This window comes from Bombus vancouverensis, chromosome 18, assembly GCF_051014615.1.
Source record: "Bombus vancouverensis nearcticus chromosome 18, iyBomVanc1_principal, whole genome shotgun sequence".
Lineage (NCBI taxonomy): Eukaryota > Metazoa > Arthropoda > Insecta > Hymenoptera > Apidae > Bombus > Bombus vancouverensis.
The window spans coordinates 5,143,240-5,166,771 of record NC_134928.1 but is presented as its reverse complement, the minus strand read 5'-3'; the positions used below and the strand labels follow the sequence as shown (position 1 = coordinate 5,166,771).

The 23,532-nt window shown below is 34.2% G+C and overlaps 2 protein-coding genes across 7 annotated transcripts in view; both read left to right on the top strand.

Annotated features, from left to right (window-relative positions):
• Nucleotides 1-1,483: 1,483 nt before the first annotated feature.
• LOC117160447 (uncharacterized) lies at nt 1,484-21,742 on the top strand. 6 transcript variants are annotated; one of them, XM_076626275.1, is made up of 3 exons: nt 1,484-1,502; nt 13,423-13,478; nt 13,585-21,742. In XM_076626275.1, exon 3 carries the CDS (start codon nt 13,592-13,594, stop codon nt 15,455-15,457), a length of 1,866 nt encoding a protein of 621 aa, XP_076482390.1. In that variant the 5' UTR covers nt 1,484-1,502; nt 13,423-13,478; nt 13,585-13,591; the 3' UTR covers nt 15,458-21,742. The 6 variants fall into 6 exon arrangements, with proteins under 6 accessions (XP_076482390.1, XP_033197064.1, XP_033197063.1 ...); XM_033341173.2 differs by lacking the exon at nt 1,484-1,502 and adding an exon at nt 2,034-2,219 and having other exon boundaries at nt 13,591-21,742; XM_033341172.2 differs by lacking the exon at nt 1,484-1,502 and adding an exon at nt 2,034-2,219.
• Nucleotides 21,743-21,878: 136 nt separating this feature from the next.
• Nucleotides 21,879-23,532, top strand: part of CAP (Cbl-associated protein) — a 379,584-nt gene continuing 377,930 nt past the window's right edge. Inside the window, exon 1 of the mRNA XM_076626276.1 lies at nt 21,879-23,108. Within this exon, the coding sequence (XP_076482391.1) occupies nt 23,013-23,108 (96 nt within the window). The 5' untranslated portion in view covers nt 21,879-23,012. The remainder of the gene's footprint in view (nt 23,109-23,532) is intronic.

The window sequence follows — 23,532 nt, the reverse complement described above, 5'->3', positions numbered from 1 at the left end:
CGCTACGAGTGCGGACAATGATTGCACGAGATGTCGAAGGCTTAGATACAACAGACTGACTTTCCGTCACGATGCTGCTGCGAAGGAAAACTGTGATAGGATGTGTCTAAGGATGCGAGATCATCGGATTCGTTGAGAAAAGCTTTGGTTTGGAAAGTGAGGGAAATGTACGTTAATGTTTATTGGCTGATTAGTCTTGGCCGTTGGAAAAAGATGCTAGCTGCCCTTGAGAGGAAATTGCTAGCGGGAAGCGTCGTACGCGAGAGAAAGCAGATTTCTCGTGTGTTCCCGTAGTAGGTGGTCGACTTAGAGACTGATAGACAAAGACTGTTTGTCTCTTTGGAGGGCCTTCGCTATAATAAATCCTAAGGTTTATGGCGGGTCCTTAGGCCAGCTAAAAAATGTTCCGTACGAATATATCGACATCTGGCAATCATCTTGTCCGCAGGTATAGGGTCTTTGTGTCGTGCGTCGCGTGACATAAACTGTTGGAAAGTTTACTGTCGAGTGCCGCTACACTAAAATACACTAAAAACTTTTATATTTCAGATGTGATATCACACGTCTGGTGTGAAATATGATGTATTATAGCTTCTATTCATCGAGTACTATCAGAAGATGCAAAATAAGTTAAAAAAGATTGGTCCCGGAAACGAAGTTTAGTCAAAAAATTAAAACATCAAATAAAATAAAATGAACCTACCATACACATGTTTACTATTCCCACTCGTAGATTAAAGTATGTCGACTAAAATGAGTTTTGACGATTCAGTAATGTTTGGCAATTTGAGAAGCATCGTGAGAGATAAGAAATTCGATATTTGTTTACAGCGTTTATAGCAACCTAATAGTTGGTAGCTAGCAACTTCGGCTCACTTGATTCCTTAGGAACTGACAAATTTATAACATTTTACAACAGTTGAATTCGTATCAACAGTACGTACGAAGAAAAAAAAAGTGATTCCATGCGACGATGAAAAAATATCAATGCTAGTACAATTGACATGCCGAATATCAAGAGTTAATATTAAATATAAATGGTGTATGGAAAATATATTAAAATTGCCGCATCGTTCCATTGACCCATAATCATTTGAAAAGGAATATAGTAGACAATTAATTTTCTTTTCTTTTTCTTAAGGAACTTACAATTAGTTTAGTTATTGCGCGCTTCTTTTATTCACATATTTGTCTATCTCGGACAGAAAAGTAGATATGAATTTTTTCGTAGAACCGTACAATTAAATAGGTTCTTGCAACGTGGAACTCAATAAGCTCTTGTCTATGCTAGCGTGCAACCAAACGGGGAGGCCCCTTATTTTATAAAATCTTGTAATGATGATGTGTTACGTTCAGCACTTGACCGCGTGGTGCAGCACTAGTCCGGATACAATCAGAACCACAAGCGTAAGCACTGCCATTTTCGCTCTGGTTGCAGTTTATAAGATATACATATAACTATACTTCTTGCTCATAGATGAGTTACGACATATGATTGTGTAGTAAGTAACATGGGAGAATTGTTATACTGTTGCCATTGTCATACGTTCCCGTGCGAGCGGGTTCTGTGTTAAGTGGATAATCCTGTATTAAACATAATCAGAACAAATTTAACATAACATAATCAGAATAAATTTATTTGTATGGTATTTTTTTATCAGTCATTTTAGTCATGATTAGCTAGTGTGCATGAAAAAATATGTATATATGTAAAAACATGTGTAATCAGAATAAATTTATTTGTATGGTATATTTTTATCAATCATTTTAGTAATGATTAGCTAGAGTGCATGAAAAAATATGCGCGAAGATTTAAAAGAATAAATTAATTTATTGGATCATAGTTTAAGGAATTAACTATGGATTGCATAGTAGAATTTGATCTGTGAAAGGAACAAATTTCTTATCTCTTGATACTAACGAAGTATGTATGTACATAGTTAACACATACAGACAAACTGGCTATCTGATTTGCCAGGACGTCAAAGCAATGCCACGTTCAGGGCTTTGAAGTTGAGTCAGCATGCGTTCTTGTTGAGGAGGATTACGTCGCATTCAACCGTATACCTTCGTAGAGCGCGTATCTCGAGTCGTTCCTGCGTCTTTTTATTCCTATGTTAAACTGTTGTTTTGATCGTTTTCTTTATGTGATTAGTGTCTGCAAATAATTAAGTTCAAATTGGATGAATAAAACTAAAATTCTTATAAAATAGTGTTCGGTAAGTAGATAATATTTAATTTTATTCTGTTCTGTATACAAAAGTTCTCTTATTATGAAGTGATTAAAAGTGCAGAGATACAAATTTATGTCTTTATATAACAACTGCTTTTCATGATCTCATTATATAACCTATGTTATAAAATGTTACAAAAAAAACTAACGAAAGCTAAAGAAACTTTGATGAAAAAAATGTTGATGTATTTTTTTATACTCAATGTTTTAGTATTAGGAACAAATACAAATCTTCAACTGCATATATCTACTCTTATGACATTTTTTGTTTTATGAATTGAATGTTAAAATAATATTTAAATCGATCGCATCATTATATGTTTAGTTCTTGTCTAATTTTGAAATGAAAATATAATAGCAAAAAGGACAATTCTTGATTTGCTGATAAATCATTATGTGATACGATAAATCATTCCCGGAGAAATCCCTGATATACGATTTGACAAATGTATCTTTATCGGTCAACAGCGCGAATTAACAGAGAGGTTATGCTAGACCAGAATCGAAGATCAACTTGCATTATAGTGTAATTGTGGTTTAATTAGATCAAGCGGTAAACAATCTAAATATTAAATTTCATGACTGATTTAGTGGAATATGTTAGAATTGAAATTTTCGTACAAATTATACTGATTCGAACGTTCTTTTTGTATGTAGTTATCGATCATTTTATAATTACATACAATAATGTTTCTCTTAACTTTCGTAGTTAAACTTCACCTTGGGAGATCAGAAATTATTGACTTTCTTTTATATTGTCTAATTCTCAACGAGTGGAATACAAAACTGCAAGTTTTAAGTCTAGGAATATATCGGTTCAAAAGTTATGCGTATGTTAAATCAAGTTATTTACCAATTATCCAAAATTTACCAAATTTAAAAATTTACCACGAAAAAATAAAGAATTAAATAAATAAAATATTTATAAAGTAATAATAAAAATAATTAAATAAAAAAAAGTTAAATCAAGTACTTTTAGCGTAATTTTCACGTTACTTTAACTTGTTACGTGTTCAAACCTAACCCAATTGTGCATCTGTTTCCAGATGAAATTTCTCCTTTGATTTCATATATGTATTACTTTTGATCTGGTGGTTTCCAAAACTAAATAAAATAGGCCTGATAAAACCAAATTCCCCCAAAGAAAAGTTCAGTCTCATTCTATTCTATGAATACATTTAATTGTGAATTATTCAATTTGATACGAACGAAAGATCTGCTATTTTCGACAAGTTCAATATTTTAGTTAAATATTTTATTAGTTTGTTATATGTATGTGATTTTCTTATATGTGACTAGTGAATTCGGGAAAAAAACTAAAAGGATAACATCTTTACAATATAATAAATGCTTTAACTTGTAGATTACATGGTATATAATAATAACAACATAAAAATAAAAGAAATATAATATATAGAGTGATTCTAGAATAGAGGTATGTATAGCGGAGAGACTTAATTAAATATGTTATCATTTCTTTAGGGTAAAATAAAGTTTCTGACACTGTGTTTGATTATTTGAAACCATGCGAGGTTCCATTGAGAGATGAAATTTCTTTCTTTCTGTTGAAGATCTTTTACAACTAAATTGTAAATGGAGACCATAAATGATTATAAATTGATAACTATAGAAAAGATTCTCTTAGTTAATCCGAAACAGTGCCGCCAATCACATAGCAGATCATAGTACATAGTTTTTATTTTGCACATATACATAGCTACTCTGCTATAATAAAAGCTTTATATCAGTTTTTGATGATAGTTCACATGTATTCACTTTAGATTTTTTTTAGATTAACATAAAAAAGGTTGCCAAAACGAATTTAATAAGCTACCCTAGTATAATAGTATCCAATTTTAGCTGAAACTGTAGAAAAACTGACTAGACTCCGATTTTTATGATTTTTCGAAATATTGTAAAGCTTAACATTTTGAATAAATTGTTCCTATACACATAAGGATTGAAGCGGGTTAGTTTCCGATATATTCGCGAGAAACTGTCGGCATCAGACATTGAATTTTGCCTATAGTTGTGGATTGCGGCAGCGCATGCGTCAAATGGTTGACACAATGTATATATACATCGCATAGTACGTATATATATATATATATTACTTACATCATCGATAAATCACGTAATTTACGGAAAGTCCAGTTGGACAAATTGTGAAGTACAAATTAAATAATAATAATAACAAGAAATCGTTGAGTCACAAAAGTATCCGGAAGCTTATATTTAGAAATAGATAAACAGCAAACGGTATATGTAATAAATTTCTGCACGAAGTATTACAAATAACAGTTGATATTAGTTTATATTACAACTCAGTTGATATTAAGATATTGTTCAACGTATCATCATATCATCGTGAAGCTAGTTTTCGGTGTTAAGCATTAGTATTGGCATAAGTTTATACAAATGAGCTTTTATTGTAAGAAAATATGAAGTTCGAACGCTTGGGACGACCGCCTGGTTTTTGTTACCCTTGGCTGTGGGAAGACACTTGTGTGCCATAAATTAAGCACAATTAAATTCATATGGTGTGTGAGCTTAGCGGGCTTTGACGTCTTTTGCGTGAAAACGTGAAGCTTCGAACGCTCGCAGCCATTGTTTGAATTCCGTCATCCCTGTTTCTAGGAACAGATAGCGAAGTCACTTGAGAGTGTCGTATACTACGTTCTCTACCTTGCTAGCGCACAGGCTAGCGGTTTTCAACGGTTTTACGGCTGTAACTCTGAATATACTACAATCGCCCTTGTACAATCGTCAGCATGGACGAAAGTCAAAGTTTTTTTTTTTAAATTTGTGCTTTACAATTCGTCCAGCAGGACATTTGGTAAATTTTTCTAACTTTATTGCCAAATAACATGTAGATGGCTACCCCCAGTGGGATACCATCTTTGAATTTGATTATTTTATTTCTTTAGTGAGGTGAGTGTTTGTATGTTAGGTTATGTCCTTTGTGAGATTTGTTGCGTGTTTCCTTTTTAATCTTCTTTTTATGCTTGGTGTAATTATACTTGTCTATAATAAGTATCAACTTATTATAAATAATTAGCCACGTTACTGCGCCACGCCAGAAAAATTACTGAAAATTCTCAACGCGAGAATTGATTGTAATTTTAATAAATATTAAAAAAAAAAAATGCTTGATGTGTCAATCGTTTTTTTTTAAATTTGTGCTTTACAATTCGTCCAGCAGGACATTTGGTAAATTTTTCTAACTTTATTGCTAAATAACATGTGGTGACTACCCCTAGCGGGATACCATCCAGTTTGTTTATCTATCTCTTTTGCGAGGTCAGTGGCATGCCTTCTTCTTAGTCTTCTTTTTATGTGGGTTTTGCTTGTTTCAGCAGCCTGCTGGTTTGGATGTATTGCCATTCTTTCCTTGTATTATTTTGCGTATCTGCCAATTTCTTCCTTGACCATTGGTATTTTTAGTCTTTAAGTAAATCGTCGTTTCTGACATACCATGGGGTGTTAAGTATTATTCCGAGTATTTTCGATTAAAGCGACTCTAGTTTATTTATGTGGCTCATTGCTGCTGTTCCTCATAATGGTATTTCGTACATCCAAATTGGTTTTACTATCGTTTTATACCCATGCATACGATCGGACTTCTTTACATTAACGAAAGGAGGTCACTGTCATTGTCATTCTCAATCCGAACAATATCTAAGCAGCAGCTTACCTCCTACAACTCGTAGAGAGGAAGACTATAATATTCAGAAACGTAAACTGTGATTCTCCCGTCTGCAAAGAACCACAACAAAATCACACACGCGTCATGATTGTCTCGACCGCGAGTGTGCACAAAAAATACATGAAATTAAAATAAATGTTCGATATGTCCGCTGCTTCCTTGTAAACAGAGCTTGACTTTTCTCTTAAAATTTTGCCCTATTGTGTCATCATGTGTACTCGGAAGTAAAAGTCGAGGGGATTTAAATCTGGAGACCGAGCAGGCTAAAGCACAGGTCCTGTTCCATCGACCCACCTGTTTCCAAAACAACTGGTCAAATGCTCTTACACTGCGTTGAATGTGATGGTGCATCATCCTGCATGAATCATCTCTTAGTACATGTGGATTTTTACGTGCCCAGAAATATTCGTTACATATATTTGTTATATTTATCAAATGTCCAGCTGGATAAATTGCAAAGTATAAATTAAATAATAAAAAAAAATTATGTTTGTTATTTCACACTTATTAAATATTGCCTCACCAGTAAATAATATGCTCACGGGGAAATAGGATTTGCGTTGGATTTTCCAACTCATCCATTTGCAAAAATTTCTTCTTGTGAGAAAATCTTCTGTTTTTAACTCCTGAACTTTCTGAAACCTATACGGGTGTAGATTTTTCTTCTTCGATACAGATTATACGTTGCTGTTGCTGATACCTTCTTCAGCAGCAATAATCATCGTACTTAACTTGGGATTTTCTTGAATATGGTGCAGCATTCTACCTTCTACATTGTCGCGCTGAATTCGTCCGTCAGGTCTTAACATACCCTGCAATCGCTGGTCTATTTTGTGAAATATCTTTGCGCTGGGCATAGTCTCATACTTTTTGCCGTATAAACGTTGCGCTTTTGTGCTATTACCGTCCGTCGCATCGTAATAAAAATGCATGTCCGAAAGTTCTCCAAATGTATGTAACATTTTGTAATAAATATGGTGACATAAATAATAAACAACGTATAATACTGCTACACTGCATACAACACTCACTACCTGCGCAACACACGCATTACGCCCACTGCACACACAATAAATTTTCTTATTTATATAAAAATAGTCTCTCCAAGATAATATTGTTTGTTCTCTTAATTATTGTAATGAGAGATATTAAAGAATTTCAAGTTCAAGTTCAATCTTAATATTCCGGAAGGGGAGAATGTTTTCTTCGAACTAAATACACTTTATTGTTTGCCATTGTAGGTACATACAGGGTGGAGTAGGGTGATTCTACGTGAAGAATAAGTCATGGATATAGAATAAAATTATTTCCTATGACGCTTCGTTTCTGACTTCTCAGAAACCTCTTTGAGACCTCGTTAAAAAAAAATAAGGTTTAAACATGTTTAATTACGAACTGCTTCTGTACACATACATGATATACTTTCAAATTTATTTTGTTTTAAACTCGAGTATTTCGTGAACAAATTTTATTGCGCATTTTTTACTTATTTTCAAATATAGTTTAAACCTCTGTCGACTATTGACTCATGTGCAGTCCAGCATTAGCCAAATTTAAGTATATTTGTTAAATCTTCAAAGTCGATTTTTTCGAAAACGAAGCTTCAAATGAAAAAATATTATACCAAATCTGTTTTTATTTTTGCACGTCGAATCGCACCCTGCCTGATTGTACAACGATTATCGCCCCTCCCTGTATGTGTAATATATTATATGTACTATAGTAGTAAGTTTCTTGAGTTATATCTCAAATAAGGATAATTGTAAAAGTTAAATGTCAATACTATAAATATGCTAAAGAATGTTAAAATATCTCGATTACTGTTGGAGAATATACGCTTTATAATTCCTTTTTAACAAATCACTCAGCTCTAGTACAGTATCCAAGCAGTAAAATATTTGGATAGAATAATACTTTTTAAGGTTTCGTGAGGTTTCTGAAGCCGAAAATTGGAGTCGTTCTTCGCGGAAATAAGGCACACAAAATTTCGATTAATCTGTTGATCAATGCTCTAGTGGATTTTGATGATACCTTTTTTAAAATTTGATACTCTTAGCCTACTGTATTGGTTACTGCGTGTGCAGTTAAATCCTGAGCATAAGTATTGGATTAGGTTTAGGTTATGTTTTATTTTCCAGCTGTTACGCCGTTACACCGTGAGATGTCCGGTTAAGCCTTGATAACACACGGAGCGGCAAGCGACAGAGAAAGGCATTGGCTGTGCCAGGATTTGTTTTGCCCCGTAACGCTTAGCGCTCTGTATGATCACGACCTTTCGCAGATTTCTACATTTAAGAAATGTTTGTCAAATGTTCATAAACTCGAATTTTCAAAATCGTTCATTCCAGTGGAAAATGACGCTCATTTTCGGCTTTAGCGATCTAAAATATCATCGGAAATACACGTTCAGATCAACAATTTTGCTGCATAGATACTACGCTACATCTAATCACTTTGATGTATTGGCTTCTGATAATTATGCAAAACTTAGTAAATAAAGCAATTTTTTCCAAAAATTACAAATCTCAATTTATAATTTTAACTAATTGTAAGTCGCTAATAACCTACATATTTTTTTTTATTATTTTGTTTTATATATAGAGGTTGATGCGATTGTAAATAATATCGTTGCCTTATAATTTCTTAGTATCGCGGAAAACTTGGACGACAATTGCGAAGTCTAGGAACTAAACAATAAACACACGCACACGACACGTGCAAATTCAATTGTGTGAGCTTCTTGTGATATAGCCGCAAAATAATAGTTATTTCTTTGTTTCGATTTTTTTTGTGAGAAATTATTAAATAGAAATTAATTTGTATTTAAATAGAAGGCACCACTGAAGCTTAAAGAAATTTCTCAAAAAATAAAATGATTAAAGAAGATTATATTTAACTGTGCCAATTACGAATAACCATTATAAATGATAAAAATTTTGCAGAACTCGCAGAGGACTTCCGTCCTCTCCGATTTCCGAATATGTTATAGAAATTAACATTTGGACAACTTTTTTTTATGCATACAACCGTCCATTCGTTTAGTTTCCGAGATACGAAAAACTGCAGATACAAGATACAATGTATTTCTGTCCATAGTTATGCGTCTAAGGCAACGTATGCGTCCAACAACCAATACTTGGGTATACGCCGCCTGAAGTTGCCGAACATGTTGATTTATATCACATATTGCGTCAGTGTTAGTTGTTGGGAGCATACGCTGTCATATGCGCACAACTGTAAGCAGAATTCACTGTAGCGATACCGGCATATTTTTGCGAATATCGCGGAAACTAAGACCGACTGACGGTTATCTATACAATATACAGCTTTACAACATATTTAAAAATTCACGAATGATTCCACAAGTTCGTCCTATACTGCTGAAGAATAAACATACTCGTCTGTGATATTAGTGTATCACCTGGGTAATCCTCAAAATGTCGGATACGAAAAAGCATTTAGTGTCATATATATTTTGTATCTCGTCGATAATAATGGTGAGCGGTAATCGAAATAAAATTCCCGTCATCGATAAAGGTTATCGATAACAAAAAAAATTCCTGTCATCGATAACGGTTATCGGTAACAAAAAAGAATTCGCGTCATCGATAATAGTTATCGGTAACAAAAAAGAATTCGCGTCATCGATAATAGTTATCGGTAACCACTAACATAAAATATTCGTCATTGGTAACGATTATTCGTAACCAACAAAAATATTTATCATCAATAATCATTTATGATGATTATTCGTAACCAAAATCATTTAAACAGAGATATTAATTCTTATATTATAATTTTTAAATTTTGAGATATAACAATTATAGTTTGGGCTTTGTGGTATATACTTTGGATTATGCTAATGTTGACGGCATACTTTTCATTCACAGTTCAATAAAACAGCGATGAAAAGTCGTACATTAAGTTTTAAGAGGTCGTTGTAAAGAGAAGGAAGGTAAATATTTGATCTTCAGGTACATAGTGGTTTCAGTCATAAAAAAAAATGTTGCAATACCCATAAAGGTGTTTGAATTTGTAAAATTTTCGGAAAGAAGAAGTATCTTCGCTTTCCTTTCCGGTTATACGAGGTAAAAACAACTGTTGTTGTAGTAAAATTTTTTAACGAAGCTGTAACAGTTTAAATGTTGACAATTTTTCATTGAAAATTTAACGATCCTTTAATTTCGTACGACAATTCATATAACTGTAAATATTTTGTCTTTCATTCGATAATCACTGACATTTTATATCCAAGAATATTAAATTATCGCTTAATTTATTATCGGTACTGAATAGTTGTTATAATGTTGGTGTGTAATTAAGAGAAAAAATTAAGAAGACAAAAAGAATGCGAGAAAGTAATCTATAATGGTTTATGTTGAAGTGGTTACCACTTCTAAGAAAACTCTACATCTGGTCCTTTTTAGTTTTCTCAAGCACTGAAGCCATCGACAGCGCGTAGACAAAAGACTGCGACGAAGTCAGGCCATAAACAGTAGACAGGCGACGTTGGCTTCGGGGTTTTTCAGTTATTAGGTAACACAGCTAGCGTGCGGATCTGGACCAGCTGAAATTGTATTTTTACTTATTACACTTCTATTTAAATATATTTTCTACCTTACAATTTATCCACGTGTTTTCTCTGTTTACACACCGAATAACCTCAACAGGTTATGGGCCCAGGGCTGTAAATTGCAAGGTAGCAACGTGAAGTGAATAAATTGTTAAAGTGTTGTGCTTAGTAAAATAAGGGATAGTGCTAAAATGGAATCAGCAAGTGCGAAGGTCGAGATGTTACGCGGCGAAGAAAATTGGCTCCAGTGGCGTTTTGTTATGCGTACACTTTTGGAGGAAGATGACGACCTGATCAACGTGTGTGAAGGGAATTTGTGTCATCCAGGTAACAGCGCGGAGAAAGAAATCGCTCGTGGAAGATTTTTGAAAGCAGATCGATTAGCGAGAAAATTAATCGTGACCTCAGTAGGAAAGAAACCGTTGGATCTTCTTTTATGTTGCACGACAGCACATGAAATGTGGAAAAAGCTGAATACAGTATATGACATGAAGTCGGATGAGAATTTAAATATGGTCCAGAAGCAGTTCTTCGATTTTAAATGGGAAGAATCTGAAAATGTCTCTTACAACCTATCAAAGTTGGAACTCATAGCGGCGAAGATGAAAGCCCTTGGGAGTGAAATTGGCGAGAAAATGCTGATAACACGCATTTTATCGGTGTTACCAAACAAATTCGATCATTTTCACAGTGCGTGGGATTCCGTGGAAGAAGAAAAGAAGACCTTAGACAGGCTTAGTACCAGGCTGATGACGGAAGAAATTAGATGGAAGAAAGACGACCAGGAAACACCGGTGGCACTGGCAACAAAAGGTAATAATTATAAAAGGGAACAGCAGAAGCAGTCAAGTAAACGCGAATACGAGAAATAAGGACCAAGTTGCTTTAACTGTGGAAAAGTTGGCCATCTAAAGAAGGATTGCTTTAGATGCTTTATATGCAAAAGGAAAGGCCACACCAGCAAAAACTGTTTTAAAAATAACAAAAGAAGCAACAGTAGAGACAACCAGGAACCTAGAAACCAAAATCGGGATCACAGCGGAATTGGAAGTACCTCAGCGATACAAACGGCAAACCCTGATGTTTGGATAATCGACTCAGGAGCTACGGATCACATGACAGGACGACGGGAATGGTTCAGCGTTTTCGAAGAATTCGATAACACGGTGAAGATAGAGATCGGCGATGGTACGTTCATGGATGCGTGCGGCAAAGGAAAAATCAGAGTAGAGACTTTTGTGGACGGCAAATGGGTAATATGTACAATGAACGATGTTCTATACGTACCAGATATGAAAAGAAATCTGTTTTCGATTAGATCTGTCGCAAGAAGGGGCATAGATTTTTGTATTTCAAAGGAAGGGACCAATTGCATATTTTTACAAAATCAGAAAATAATAGCAAGAGGTTCTGTTATCGGAAATTTGTATAAAGTAGATATGCGAGTTATCATACCGTCAGTTTGTAATTTTAGCAATAGAGCGGAGTCAAACGCGGACACATTGCAGTTATGGCACGAACGGCTATGTCATCAGAACATCAGACATGTTAAAGAATTCTTAAAAAATTCAAATATGAAAGTTGTAGAGGATAATAACTTTTTCTGTGAAGGTTGCGCGTACGGGAAACAGCATAGATCGAGTTTTCACGAGAAAATCAATCGGGCGACTAAACCTCGCGAAATTATTTATACGGATGTATGTGGACCTATGGAAGTCGAGTCATTAGGCAAGAAACTGTATTTTCTGACATTTAAAGATGATTTTTCAAAATTCACAAAGATTTACTTCTTACGACGTAAGTCAGAAGTAATTGAAAAACTAAAAACCTTTTGCCTAGAAGTTGAAAATCAATTTAAGGATAAAATTAAAGAAATTCATAGTGATGGAGGGAAAGAATTCCAAAATAAAGAAGTCAAAGAATTTTTAAGAAGTCAGGGAATTAGGCACACGATTAACGTCCCATACACTCCTGAACAGAATGGTGTCGAAGTGATTATTACTTCTCAAAAAAAAAGAGGAAAAACTCTACATGATCTGTTTAGTCTTCTAGTTTTTTTTTGTGTGTAATAAATTAATTTGTATGGAAAAGAGAAAGGCGGCTGGCAAATGTACTTGAGAAGGCATTGACAAATTAATTTTCAGATATTTACGACAAGAGTTAGAAAATATTAAGAGATAATTTGTAAATTTGAGATAATTGTTTGTAGGGATGTAGAGTTTTAGGGAGGGTGTTGAAGTGGTTACCACTTCTAAGAAAACTCTACATCTGGTCTTTTTTAGTTTTCTCAAGCACTGAAGCCATCGACAGCGTGTAGACAAAAGACTGCGACGAAGTCAGGCCATAAACAGTAGACAGGCGACGTTGGCTTCGGGGTTTTTCAGTTATTAGGTAACACAGCTAGCGTGCGGATCTGGACCAGCTGAAATTGTATTTTTACTTATTACACTTCTATTTAAATATATTTTCTACCTTACAATTTATCCACGTGTTTTCTCTGTTTACACACCGAATAACTTCAACAGTTTAGATACGAGGCATAAAAATATCTATATATTCGATACTTAATACTTTACCGACCGCTAGCGATTCAACCAATATACGCACGTCCGACCGGCATCTCAGGCGCAGATTCTCCTTGGCGCCAGCTCTGTTTCGGTTTAGACTCTCTAATACCATTCTTTTTGTTCATCGCGAACAGTACGTTTTTCAAATTGCTATAAAACTATGGGAGCTTACAAAGCAACGCAACTCACGTAACTGAGCAAGGTACCTTAGTACTAAATAACAAATTACTGCTCAAATAATGAGAAAGATTGTCGGCGACAAAAAGTCGATTAATAGACTATCGGTTGGTAAAGTGTTAATATCGCTTTAGATTTTGATCTAACGATTGTGTTATACTTGCAGATGTTTTAAGCATCCGAAGAAGGAAAACAAAGCAGTGGATAAAATTATTTAGAAGAGTAAGTAAGAAAGATCTTCTTCTTCGAATGTTTATCTTAAACATTGTAATTTTATGAAGTATATATTAATAGAGAAATATTTTTTTATCGACATGCAAATGTGAAGTAACAGAATGAGTGACGCTGCGGTGCAAGAGTTGAAAAAACAATTCGGTTCATTGAGCATCGGTCAATCCAATTGTACCGGATGTACTGGAGAAGAGAAGGAGCTAGATATGAAAAACTTAAACAAATACCAGAAGCAAGCGTACCATGATATATGCGAATTATTAAAGCAAGAAACTAAGTCAATTATCGCGATCGATGCTCCAAGCGGAAATGGTAAAACGTTTCTTCTGTGCACTTTGGCTGTAAAGTACCAGAAACCGGTAAAGGTTATTATATTCCGCAAAGACCAGGCAAGTGAACTTTCCTTGAAGAATATACAATCGTACACGTTTGTATCTTTTTGTATGCATCATTTCGATCTACTGTATCATCAAGCGCTCAAAATGTTTCGAACGATCGATAAAGATAAGATTCGAGAACTTTATAAGTTAATCGTGTACTCTAAAAAGTTTGTCGTTGAAGACACATCCGTTCTTATTTTAGACATATACACTATACCCTCATCGGCCATGTTGCTTCTATTATACATACTGTCCCTTAAACATAACCTGCACTTAATTTTTGTTGGGGATGCTATGCAATTACAGCCTATCAATAAATCTGTACTTCATAAGGAAAGTAATTATTATATTATTCAGATATTGAAGGACTTGACAATAAGTAATTTAAGTAAAAACATGCGAATATGTGATACCGAGTTTAAAAAGAAAGTAGCACGTTTTTATGAACTTCTGCAGCAAGTACAACCTGCTGGGAACGTTCCGTTGAATTATAAACTACGTTATCATTTATACACTCAGTTTCGACCGAAATATTTCACTGAAGAAAATTTTGATACTATTTACATTGCTCAAACTCATCGCAACATTACAAGACGTTTATATCGCTTCATTGAACATTTGAAGTCGACTGGCACAACGTATTATGAAGTACCATTTCGTTTTGGACTAGATGATATCGAGGTTCCTCTTCATAGTCGTAAAAATAAATATTTTCCCACCTTGCTGTTAGTACCAGGATACAAATATATATATGTTACTGAAGCAGGTGTCCATCATGCTGTTCTCTTGGAGGATATACTGTTTGAAAACAAGAAAATTGAGGGTTTGACAATCAGTTTTTTAAAAGATAAAAATCGCGTTAAGACAATTAGACGGGTTAACCTTAATTATTATCAGATTTTACCAGATTATCGTAATTGGTTATATCATACCAGTAGGATACATGATAAAAATGATATATCTCAATTTCCTTTACGTCCATATACGCTGACATATCATGCTACTCTAGGACGAACGATCGACAAAGGGCAAGTAGAGCTTAGTACCGAGTGTGTATACGCTAATTTCTTATACATTGGTCTTTGTTCTGTACGCCACGATTCCGATATTCATAAAATTCATGATAAACGAGATCTGACAGGATATTTGATGACGGAGTATATGGAAACTCTTTCACTAAAGAAAGACAGTGAAAAATACTATTATCGTTGTCATTTGGACGAAGGTGAAATTCATCAATATATTGTTAATAATGAAAACAGCGAGCATCTAGATAATATAGAATGGACGACTATGAATGATATACATCAATTTGAGAAAAGCCAGATAAACTTTATCCGCATTAAACGTAGTGAATACGAAAAGTCCAACAAGAAAGAGGATACACCATTCATGCAAATTGCAGAATTTGTCAAAGAAAATCCACAGGTGATACTTAATACAATTGAAATGGCACCTGTTGACAAGAAAAAGAAGAAGAAGAAACAAGAACAAGAAAATAAAAAGTACGAGGAACCAGATGCATTACGTTACTTACGTCATGAATACGATCTGTGGGTTGATAAAAAAGAAAAGGATTTACAAAAATAAGTCTATGTGTGAATATTAAAGAAAATTGATCCTTTTATATTTTATTTTGATATATTTTCATAAGAGTCTCTATACATATATGGTTTAAGCGGTTGAAAATTAATGTTACTGAAAGTATAATTACTATATTGCAGATGTTTATATATTTATGGAAAATTGAACCCATTTGAATCCAAGCGCGGATTATTACGCGATCTGCGACTGTCTTCTATGTAAAAAAAAAAATGTATGTAAAAAAGATGTCGTTTTACTAACAACTATGCCTAGCTTAGGATTTGCTAAAACAGAGAAAACAAACCGATATACCGGATAAAAATGTATAAAGCCAACAATAGTAATTGATTATAATTAGAATATGGATGGAGTTGATGTTGACGATCAAATGTTAAGTAAATTACATACTATGCGAAGATGTAAAAAAGCCTGTAAGAAAATATCTTTTTACTTCATAAACGTGATGTTACTGAACAGTTATGTAATTTTAAAAAATCATAAAAAGGATCGAGCTTTTCATATTTTTAAACAACAATTGACCGGAGAAATTATTTACCAAATATAAAAGTAAGCGAGACGCCTAATGATTCGATAACGCGATATACTGACAGGCATTTTCCTATTCGGGTACGTGCAACTGCAGCGAAGGGAAACAGAACGTCAAAGCGATGCATTGCATGCTTATCTAAACGTTCTCGCAGAGAAACGGTCTTTAAATGCCATATTTGCGATGTACCATTATGTATTGACCATTTTAAAGAATTCCACGAGAAATGATACGATTTAATTTCCATTTTAGTCTAAATAACTTTTTTTTAAATAAATAATTTTTACTTTTTCCTCTGTTATAAAGAATGTAAGATGCGATGTTTGCGAACTAACATTGTCTAGCAATCGTTTTGAACAATAAATTTTCGATAAACTCCATGAAGAATTCGGATGTCATTTACTACACCTACGACCGACCGCGCACGGTGATGGGGACCAGTCGCCAGTTGAACGCCGCTGATGCCTTCAAATGGCCGTTTAAAGTAGGGCCATCATGCAAATGGGTTATAGATGCAAGAATGAATTATGTGTAAGGTTCCAGTTCTGTGTCTGTGTTTGTAAAAATTTAAATTTACATAAACATCCGCAATTTAATAATTATGCTAAGCCTTCAAATTGATGCTTCTTGAGTCACATTCATAACATGTTGTAGAATTAACACGTTGACGCCGGCGCCGATATTTATGGTTTTCTCTGTGAGGCGGCGCCCGAATGCACGGTCTGCTTTGTGAGGCGGCGTAGCGTCGGATTAGACTGACAATTTTTCAACTTTGGCCTCAATTTATGGCAAAATTACAAAAACTATACGATTCTTGTTGGGTTCAATGAATTCCATGGACTTCAACCAATACATTGATATACAGTAGTTTGGCAATATCAATTTGCATATATCTATAAATGTTAAGTAAAGCTGACGGGACTCTAATTTTGTACTTTTTTTGATTTTTCTATAAGAAACGTTCATAGCGCGAATCAACAAATTTTTCAATTCCGTACAGAAAAAAAAATAGTTATGCGTGTTCGTCGGAGAACGACGGCGTACGTAAGGAACATACACGGCGAAAATAGTGTTAGGTTACGTTAAATTTTTAAAATGGACTGACAAAAGGCCAGTATGTATGCTAGCTACTTCCAAAAATCACAGATGTGTTATAATGTTGAGATAAAATAATACAAACCTATTTTGTACTATCAATTTTGTGAAATATGTACATGTGCGACCCATCGCGATACACAAAACAAACAAACTCGAGCGACCCATCGGTAGTGCACGTCGCCTCACGGGACAGATACGTGTGACCCACCGATGGCGTACGCCGGCATCAACGTGTTAAATTTATGTTTTGTCATACGCCTCTTTATTCCTTTGTTGTAAGTTAAGGAAACAAAATCCTATGGACCAAAAATTTTATTTTTATACGTGTATTATAAAAAATTATACTTATAGATAATTGTTGATAATTATATGCTTTATGTGATAGCAGTGAAATGTATTCTATGAACTTTTAGATATAAATGTTTACTATATAATGTCTGTTACTGCAATTCACAGCTGCTTTTTGTTGAATTTGTTAAAGGATAAAAGGTTCCTGAAAATTATTTAGAATAGTTCATTTCAATTAGTACATTTTTATAAATGTTTTATTTCTTAGCTCTTTGATAAAATCAAATTAAACAGCATACTTAAATCTTATTATAGTCTTAGAAAGATAGAGCAACAAAAAATTCTATGTATTAATCTCTGTTATTTAATTAACTTCTATGTTTGTTCTATAAAACTCTTTATACTTGTTTGTTATTTAATTTATAAACAATAAATATTTTAATATTTTCTTAACTAATAAGTAATTTTTTGCTTTACAAAATTTAAAGTAGCTTTTTTGCAGTTGCATCGCATTCCAGATTAACCCTTTGCACTCGAGAGGCTATTTTCCGTCACCACGGCGTTCCGTGTGACAACTCGAGAGAAGAATGAGAGGCGATAGTTCCTGTTAAATTTTGTTAAATTTTGACTTCTCCAATTGATGAGAGCGCAGTATTGGTTCGTAAATAGACTCTTAAGCTCTTTATATTGTTTGTTATGAAGTGTGAAATGTTACGCATTAAAACGAAGATGAAATATTTATGCTCAAATTCTTCCAAAACCATGGTTCTATTAGTAACGTCTCCGACGTTGGTTCAGATTTGACGATCGTGGCAGAAGTATTATAGTTTTGTAAATTTAGAAGCTCAAAAAGAACGGATTTGGAAATTTGTTGAATTAATTCATATATTCTTTAAAAAAGCAAAAGAACGAAAGGCCACTTAACCACCTACCTATAAGACACTCGTCACATACGCGCAAATTTACCTCGAGTTACTGCTACGCCCGACGGAAAAGGCCGTCGAGTGCAAAGGGTCAAAAACTGAGGAACTTTAGGACTTATTTGACTTAACTTGTATTATTTTTTTACAAAGTGGAATTTAAGGGATGGTAGGAGAAATCTAAAAGGCTTCAAAACGAAAAGTAGAAAAAAGGACTGTCCTAACATACAGTAACGAACAAAAGATTAAGAGGAAATGGAAAAATAGATAATTGATTTACTTTCCATAAAAAATATAAATACAGTGTTCTACTTTTGACTAATTAGACATTTGTTTGTATACTTACAAAAAAAATTCCATTTTGATATTTTGCTCAGTAGCTAAGTTATAAAAAGACAGCGAAATCTGTATATTTCGTCGGTCAAAAGTTTAAGACTACACAAAAAATATTAATTTTTGGTAAAAAATTATAAACAATTTTTGTTTAAATTCAATATTTTTTCCAATCCTCCAAGCTGTTTCAATTGTAAAGTTCATTTAAATTTCTCGGTTTATAACCTTGTACTGTCTTTTTTATGATGCTCCACAAATTCTCGATTGGATTAATGTCTGGTGATTGCGACGACCACGGCAACACGGTAATATTTTCTTCTCCAAAACACTGTTTTACAACCCGAGCCGTGTGCTTCGGATCATTGTCATTTTGAAAAATAAAATCATCACGCATATTATTGCGTGCAAAAGGCAACATTGTTATTTAATTTGATATTTAATTGATTCACACAGATTCGGTTTTTGTATTCTGTATTTTACCACCATGTACAGCCATATGAACACACTGGATACATTCAGATAATTAACACGTGGCGGACGCCAAAAACAAAAGAGCGTCGTTAGAAGTCGCACCAACTTTGCATGTAGCAACCAGTGATCATACCAACCTAATATTTTCCTCAACAAACATTGTGTTCTTGAGTATGTCCATGTATTGAAAACGGTCCATAATTCTTAGGCGATTGTTGGTGAAGGTGCCCACAAGAAATACTCTTAATGTTCAACAAAAAGGTTTATTAAACTATTAACACTCAACAGTCAACAATTTACGATTAACAATTAACGACTAATTATTAACTTAATTAAGAGTTAATAACCACGTATCTCGAATTGTGTTTGCTTCGCTATGACGCTTTCGTACTTCGCAACTAGGGGCAGACTGAACCTTTTGTTCGAAACCAAACGGATTCTTTTCTTTGTTGCTCCTCCATATCCCCACTACGCACGCGTTTATTAGATGTCTGCGACGGTTGCCGCGTATGCATTCTTCGGAATATTCGGCGAAAGAACCGTAGGGATATACGCTTTGAAGGTATAGCGCTTTGTGTCGCGAAGCCGTTGGAAAGTTCCGTGATCTAGTGCCGCCATAATTCCATCGATACGACATATCGGACCAGGATCGCCTCAAGAAAGACACGCCCACCCCACAACGTTCCCACCACCATGTTTAAGAATTTTTAAAACGTACTGTGTTTTCAAACTTTCGTCAATTCGACGTCTAACATACCGTATCCCGTCAAAAGAGACGCGATTGAATTTCGATTCGTCTGAAAACAACACCTTTTGCCAATCTTCACTTGTCCAATGTCTATGAGCTTTAGCAAATGCAAGTCGTCTTTTTCGATTCCTAGAACTCAGCAGTGGTTTCTTTCGAGGTTTTCGTCCCCTTAAGTTAAAGCCTTCTAATCTTCTCCTAACAGTTCTAGCACTAATTTGTGTATCGTTTTTATAGTTTATCTCCGCAGCAATATTAATTGCACTACGAAAATGATACTTTTCGCTCAATCGATGAATCCGGCCATCCATTTTCGGCGTTGCGTTTTCGTAGTCTTCCATTTTTCGGTTGATCGCAATACATGCCTGCCTTTAAGAATTTATACCAAGCGTGCTTACAAGCCGTTTTTGACCTGTTCGCTATATTTGCTATTTCAGTGAAGGTTTTGCTTTGATTTCGCAGCCTTACGATTTCTTCCCTTTTGTTTTCAACGAAATTTTTTCATTTACCCATAGTCTATTTCTACCTAAATGAATTTTAAGCAATAAAAGATGCACTAAACAATGATTTTGACATTTACTCATTTACTCATATTTACGTTTTACACAGATCGTCTTAAACTAATGTCCACTGTTTACGAGTGCTAAGCGGTAACTAACTGTTGCAGCTCCTACATTGTTTATATTTAACTGACGGTCTGAGGTTACGAAGGTCAAACAGACAGCTATGTTATTCCAAAGAGACAAACCGAATAGAAGAACAATATGCGTATAAGATGTTTGTATTCCGGTTTACGAATAATTGTCTTAAACTTTTGTCTGCTACTGTGCAGTCACAATAAATATATATTTGATATATACTTGAATTTATGCTTTTGTCATAATTGTTGATTATATTCGTCTATTTCATAATTTTGTGAAATATGTTAAAAAAGCTCTTTTTTAACATTTTAAAAAATATTATTTACCTATAATATACCTAAATTTATTTCACAAACAAAGTAAAATATGTCTGAAATTAGTATTACAAGAAAAAGATTTTCATTGATAATTGTTTTCAATCAGAATTATATTTTTTCACTAGTACTGCATTGTAAGTAATGAAAGGATAAACATAGTTTTTTGACGTTCTATAAAATATATTGAATTTTTTTTTTATTCCAATACGTATGTATTATTATTAGCAGAACCTTTATATATCTCAAAAATCAACAGTCGACCTTCTTATTTTGTTTTAGTTAAATGTTATGCTTTAGTATTAAAGCGAAAGTAAACAGTTTAATATCCAAGTATTGTTCAAATGAAAATTAATCTTAAGGATACTTATAAGTAAAATAATATCGTTTAATAATTTATAATGTAAGTTGATCCTACAAGCTGATGACAAAGGATTGAAAGACTTTAACTATTGTATAAGATTTTTTTACAAATTTTACAAAATATATTTGGCGATTATAAATTGTTAAACAAAGTGCCAAATTTTAATTAAAAGGATGAAGATGGAAGATTATATCAGTTTACATAGTCTTTTACTGATGGTTGTTTAGAAACCTGTAGCATTGATTTTGTAATTGTCAATTTAGAAGTACGAATTTAATTGATTTTCAAGAACGATATAATAATTACTTTTCCAATTGCAAGTATATTCCAAAAATAACGATAAATGAAGAGTATAGGAGAAGAACGCGATAAGTAATGTCTCATTTGTTACACGTAGTTTTAAAGTTCAGTACTCATTGTCAAACAATCCCAAAGTTCTTACCAAAAATGTCTGCTATTTGATCTTAAAGCTAAACGCGTTTTTCTATCTTTTTTGTAATTTTAAAGTTATGTATTACAGTTTTGGCTCGTATAATAAATAATAAGCTACTAGTTTCTGACTCGAAATAAGCAGTTCATTATCCCCTCTTCTTTATTTCTGATACAACTCGTCGACAAAGTGAGAGTTCCAAACACGAGTAAGAGGTCTGCGAAAGCCAGAAGCAATCAATTTTTGTGATCGAATGAACAATAACATCGTTTAGTAGAAGACGAATAGAATATGTATAATGTCTTCTCTCTCTAGCGTTAGCGATTCTAGAGTGTTATATGCTCCTCGGCCAATCACTTTTTGTTTCACCGCTATCTCCAACCTGTCGCTCGTTTCGCGTGTTTTTCCTTATTGCGTTCGAAAACAAAGTCAAGCCGAGTAGCATATATGATCCCTAATAAGCAATCAGTCGATCTCGATTCTATGTTGCTTATTTCGAGGTTGTACTTGTTATAATATTAAAGTATTACCTTTTTATAGTTATATCTTCGGTTTATAAAATATGTCCTTGTTTAAAAGACGTATACCTTTATATCTAAGATGTTCATCCGATTTTCAAATAAGATTTTATTATAATTAAAAATATTGCTGAAAATATATTTATCAAGTTTTTCTCTTGTGACCTTTAAATAATACGACCGAATGGTAATGCGTCTACTCTATATGTATAATATTAGCTACAAGTGGTTCATCCGAATCGTAAGTTAAGAAATGTTGATTGTAGCTGTAGGAGAGGGCACGCGTGTTCGCCGGGTGGCTTGAGTTTCATAGGATGGCAAGTGAGGGTGGCGCGTCGGCGATTATAGGGAAGGGGAATGCGCCGTCACGTCAGTATTCCGCGAACCATCGACGAGTGTAGTTCGTGTCTCGGTTCGTTCCAATTTTCTTGTCATCAGTGACTATATATTCGTGTTCGTAATTTGGTAACCGAGAACATCGTGAATCGTTAAATTTATTTTTTGTTTTATCAATAACACTAATAATTTGTATGATTCGTCGTCCATGAACTTTTCGTCCGTAACCTTTTCGTCGTTCGTTCGTTGAAAGATGATGCATGGTCGATAATGTCGCTGATTAAGGAGTACTGACTACCATTCGAGTAAACGTTGATAATAAATGATAGCAGGCAAATTTTGCGAGGCGTTATTCGAGAAATGTGAGCGTTGACAAGACGAATTTACGCGCGATCGACGATTTTGCGCCGCGGAGCGCGAACTACGACCCCGTTGGTCAACTCGAGACGAGTAAAACGAGACGGCGTGGCGTCTGTATCAGCAAACAGCGTAGCTGCGTCTCGCGTTCAGATTGAAACGCGAGGAGTGGTTGTTGGAGAGTGATAAGAGAGGCGGGATGAGTGCAAGAGAAGTCACCCTTGTTGGAGGCTCTCCGTGGGGATTTCGTATGCATGGTGGGCATGACCTGCATCAACCCCTTCGTATCTCTAGGGTAAGTCTATTCATCGACCGTTTCACTAACGCCGATTAATGATCTTTTGAACGTAACTTAACCGTGAATATCGACCATTTAATATATATACTACAGTTAGATTTATTTGTTTTGCGTTTATCACGCATATACTTACGTATATCGTTTGACGTTGGTTCTACGTTGTTCAATGTCACGCGTACTTTGGCATCGTTTGCTCGGACATAGATGCGTTAACTCAGGCTCGTGGCGACAAACCTTTGTAGTGTTGTCATTGATAACTATTCAGATCCAGTCGCGTTATATCAGAGTGTGAATAAACTGTAAAGTTTGTAAAGTACTGTGGTATTTAATTTAATGTTACGTTTTTTGAGGAAGCTCATAATTAATATATTACAATATATAGTTATTTCTTCCAATTGAAATAATTTCTTTAATAAATATT

Excerpts from the sequence above, each read along its gene's own strand:
- LOC117160447 (XM_076626275.1), top strand. The coding sequence starts at position 13,592 with ATGAGTGACGCTGCGGTGCAAGAGTTGAAAAAACAATTCGGTTCATTG.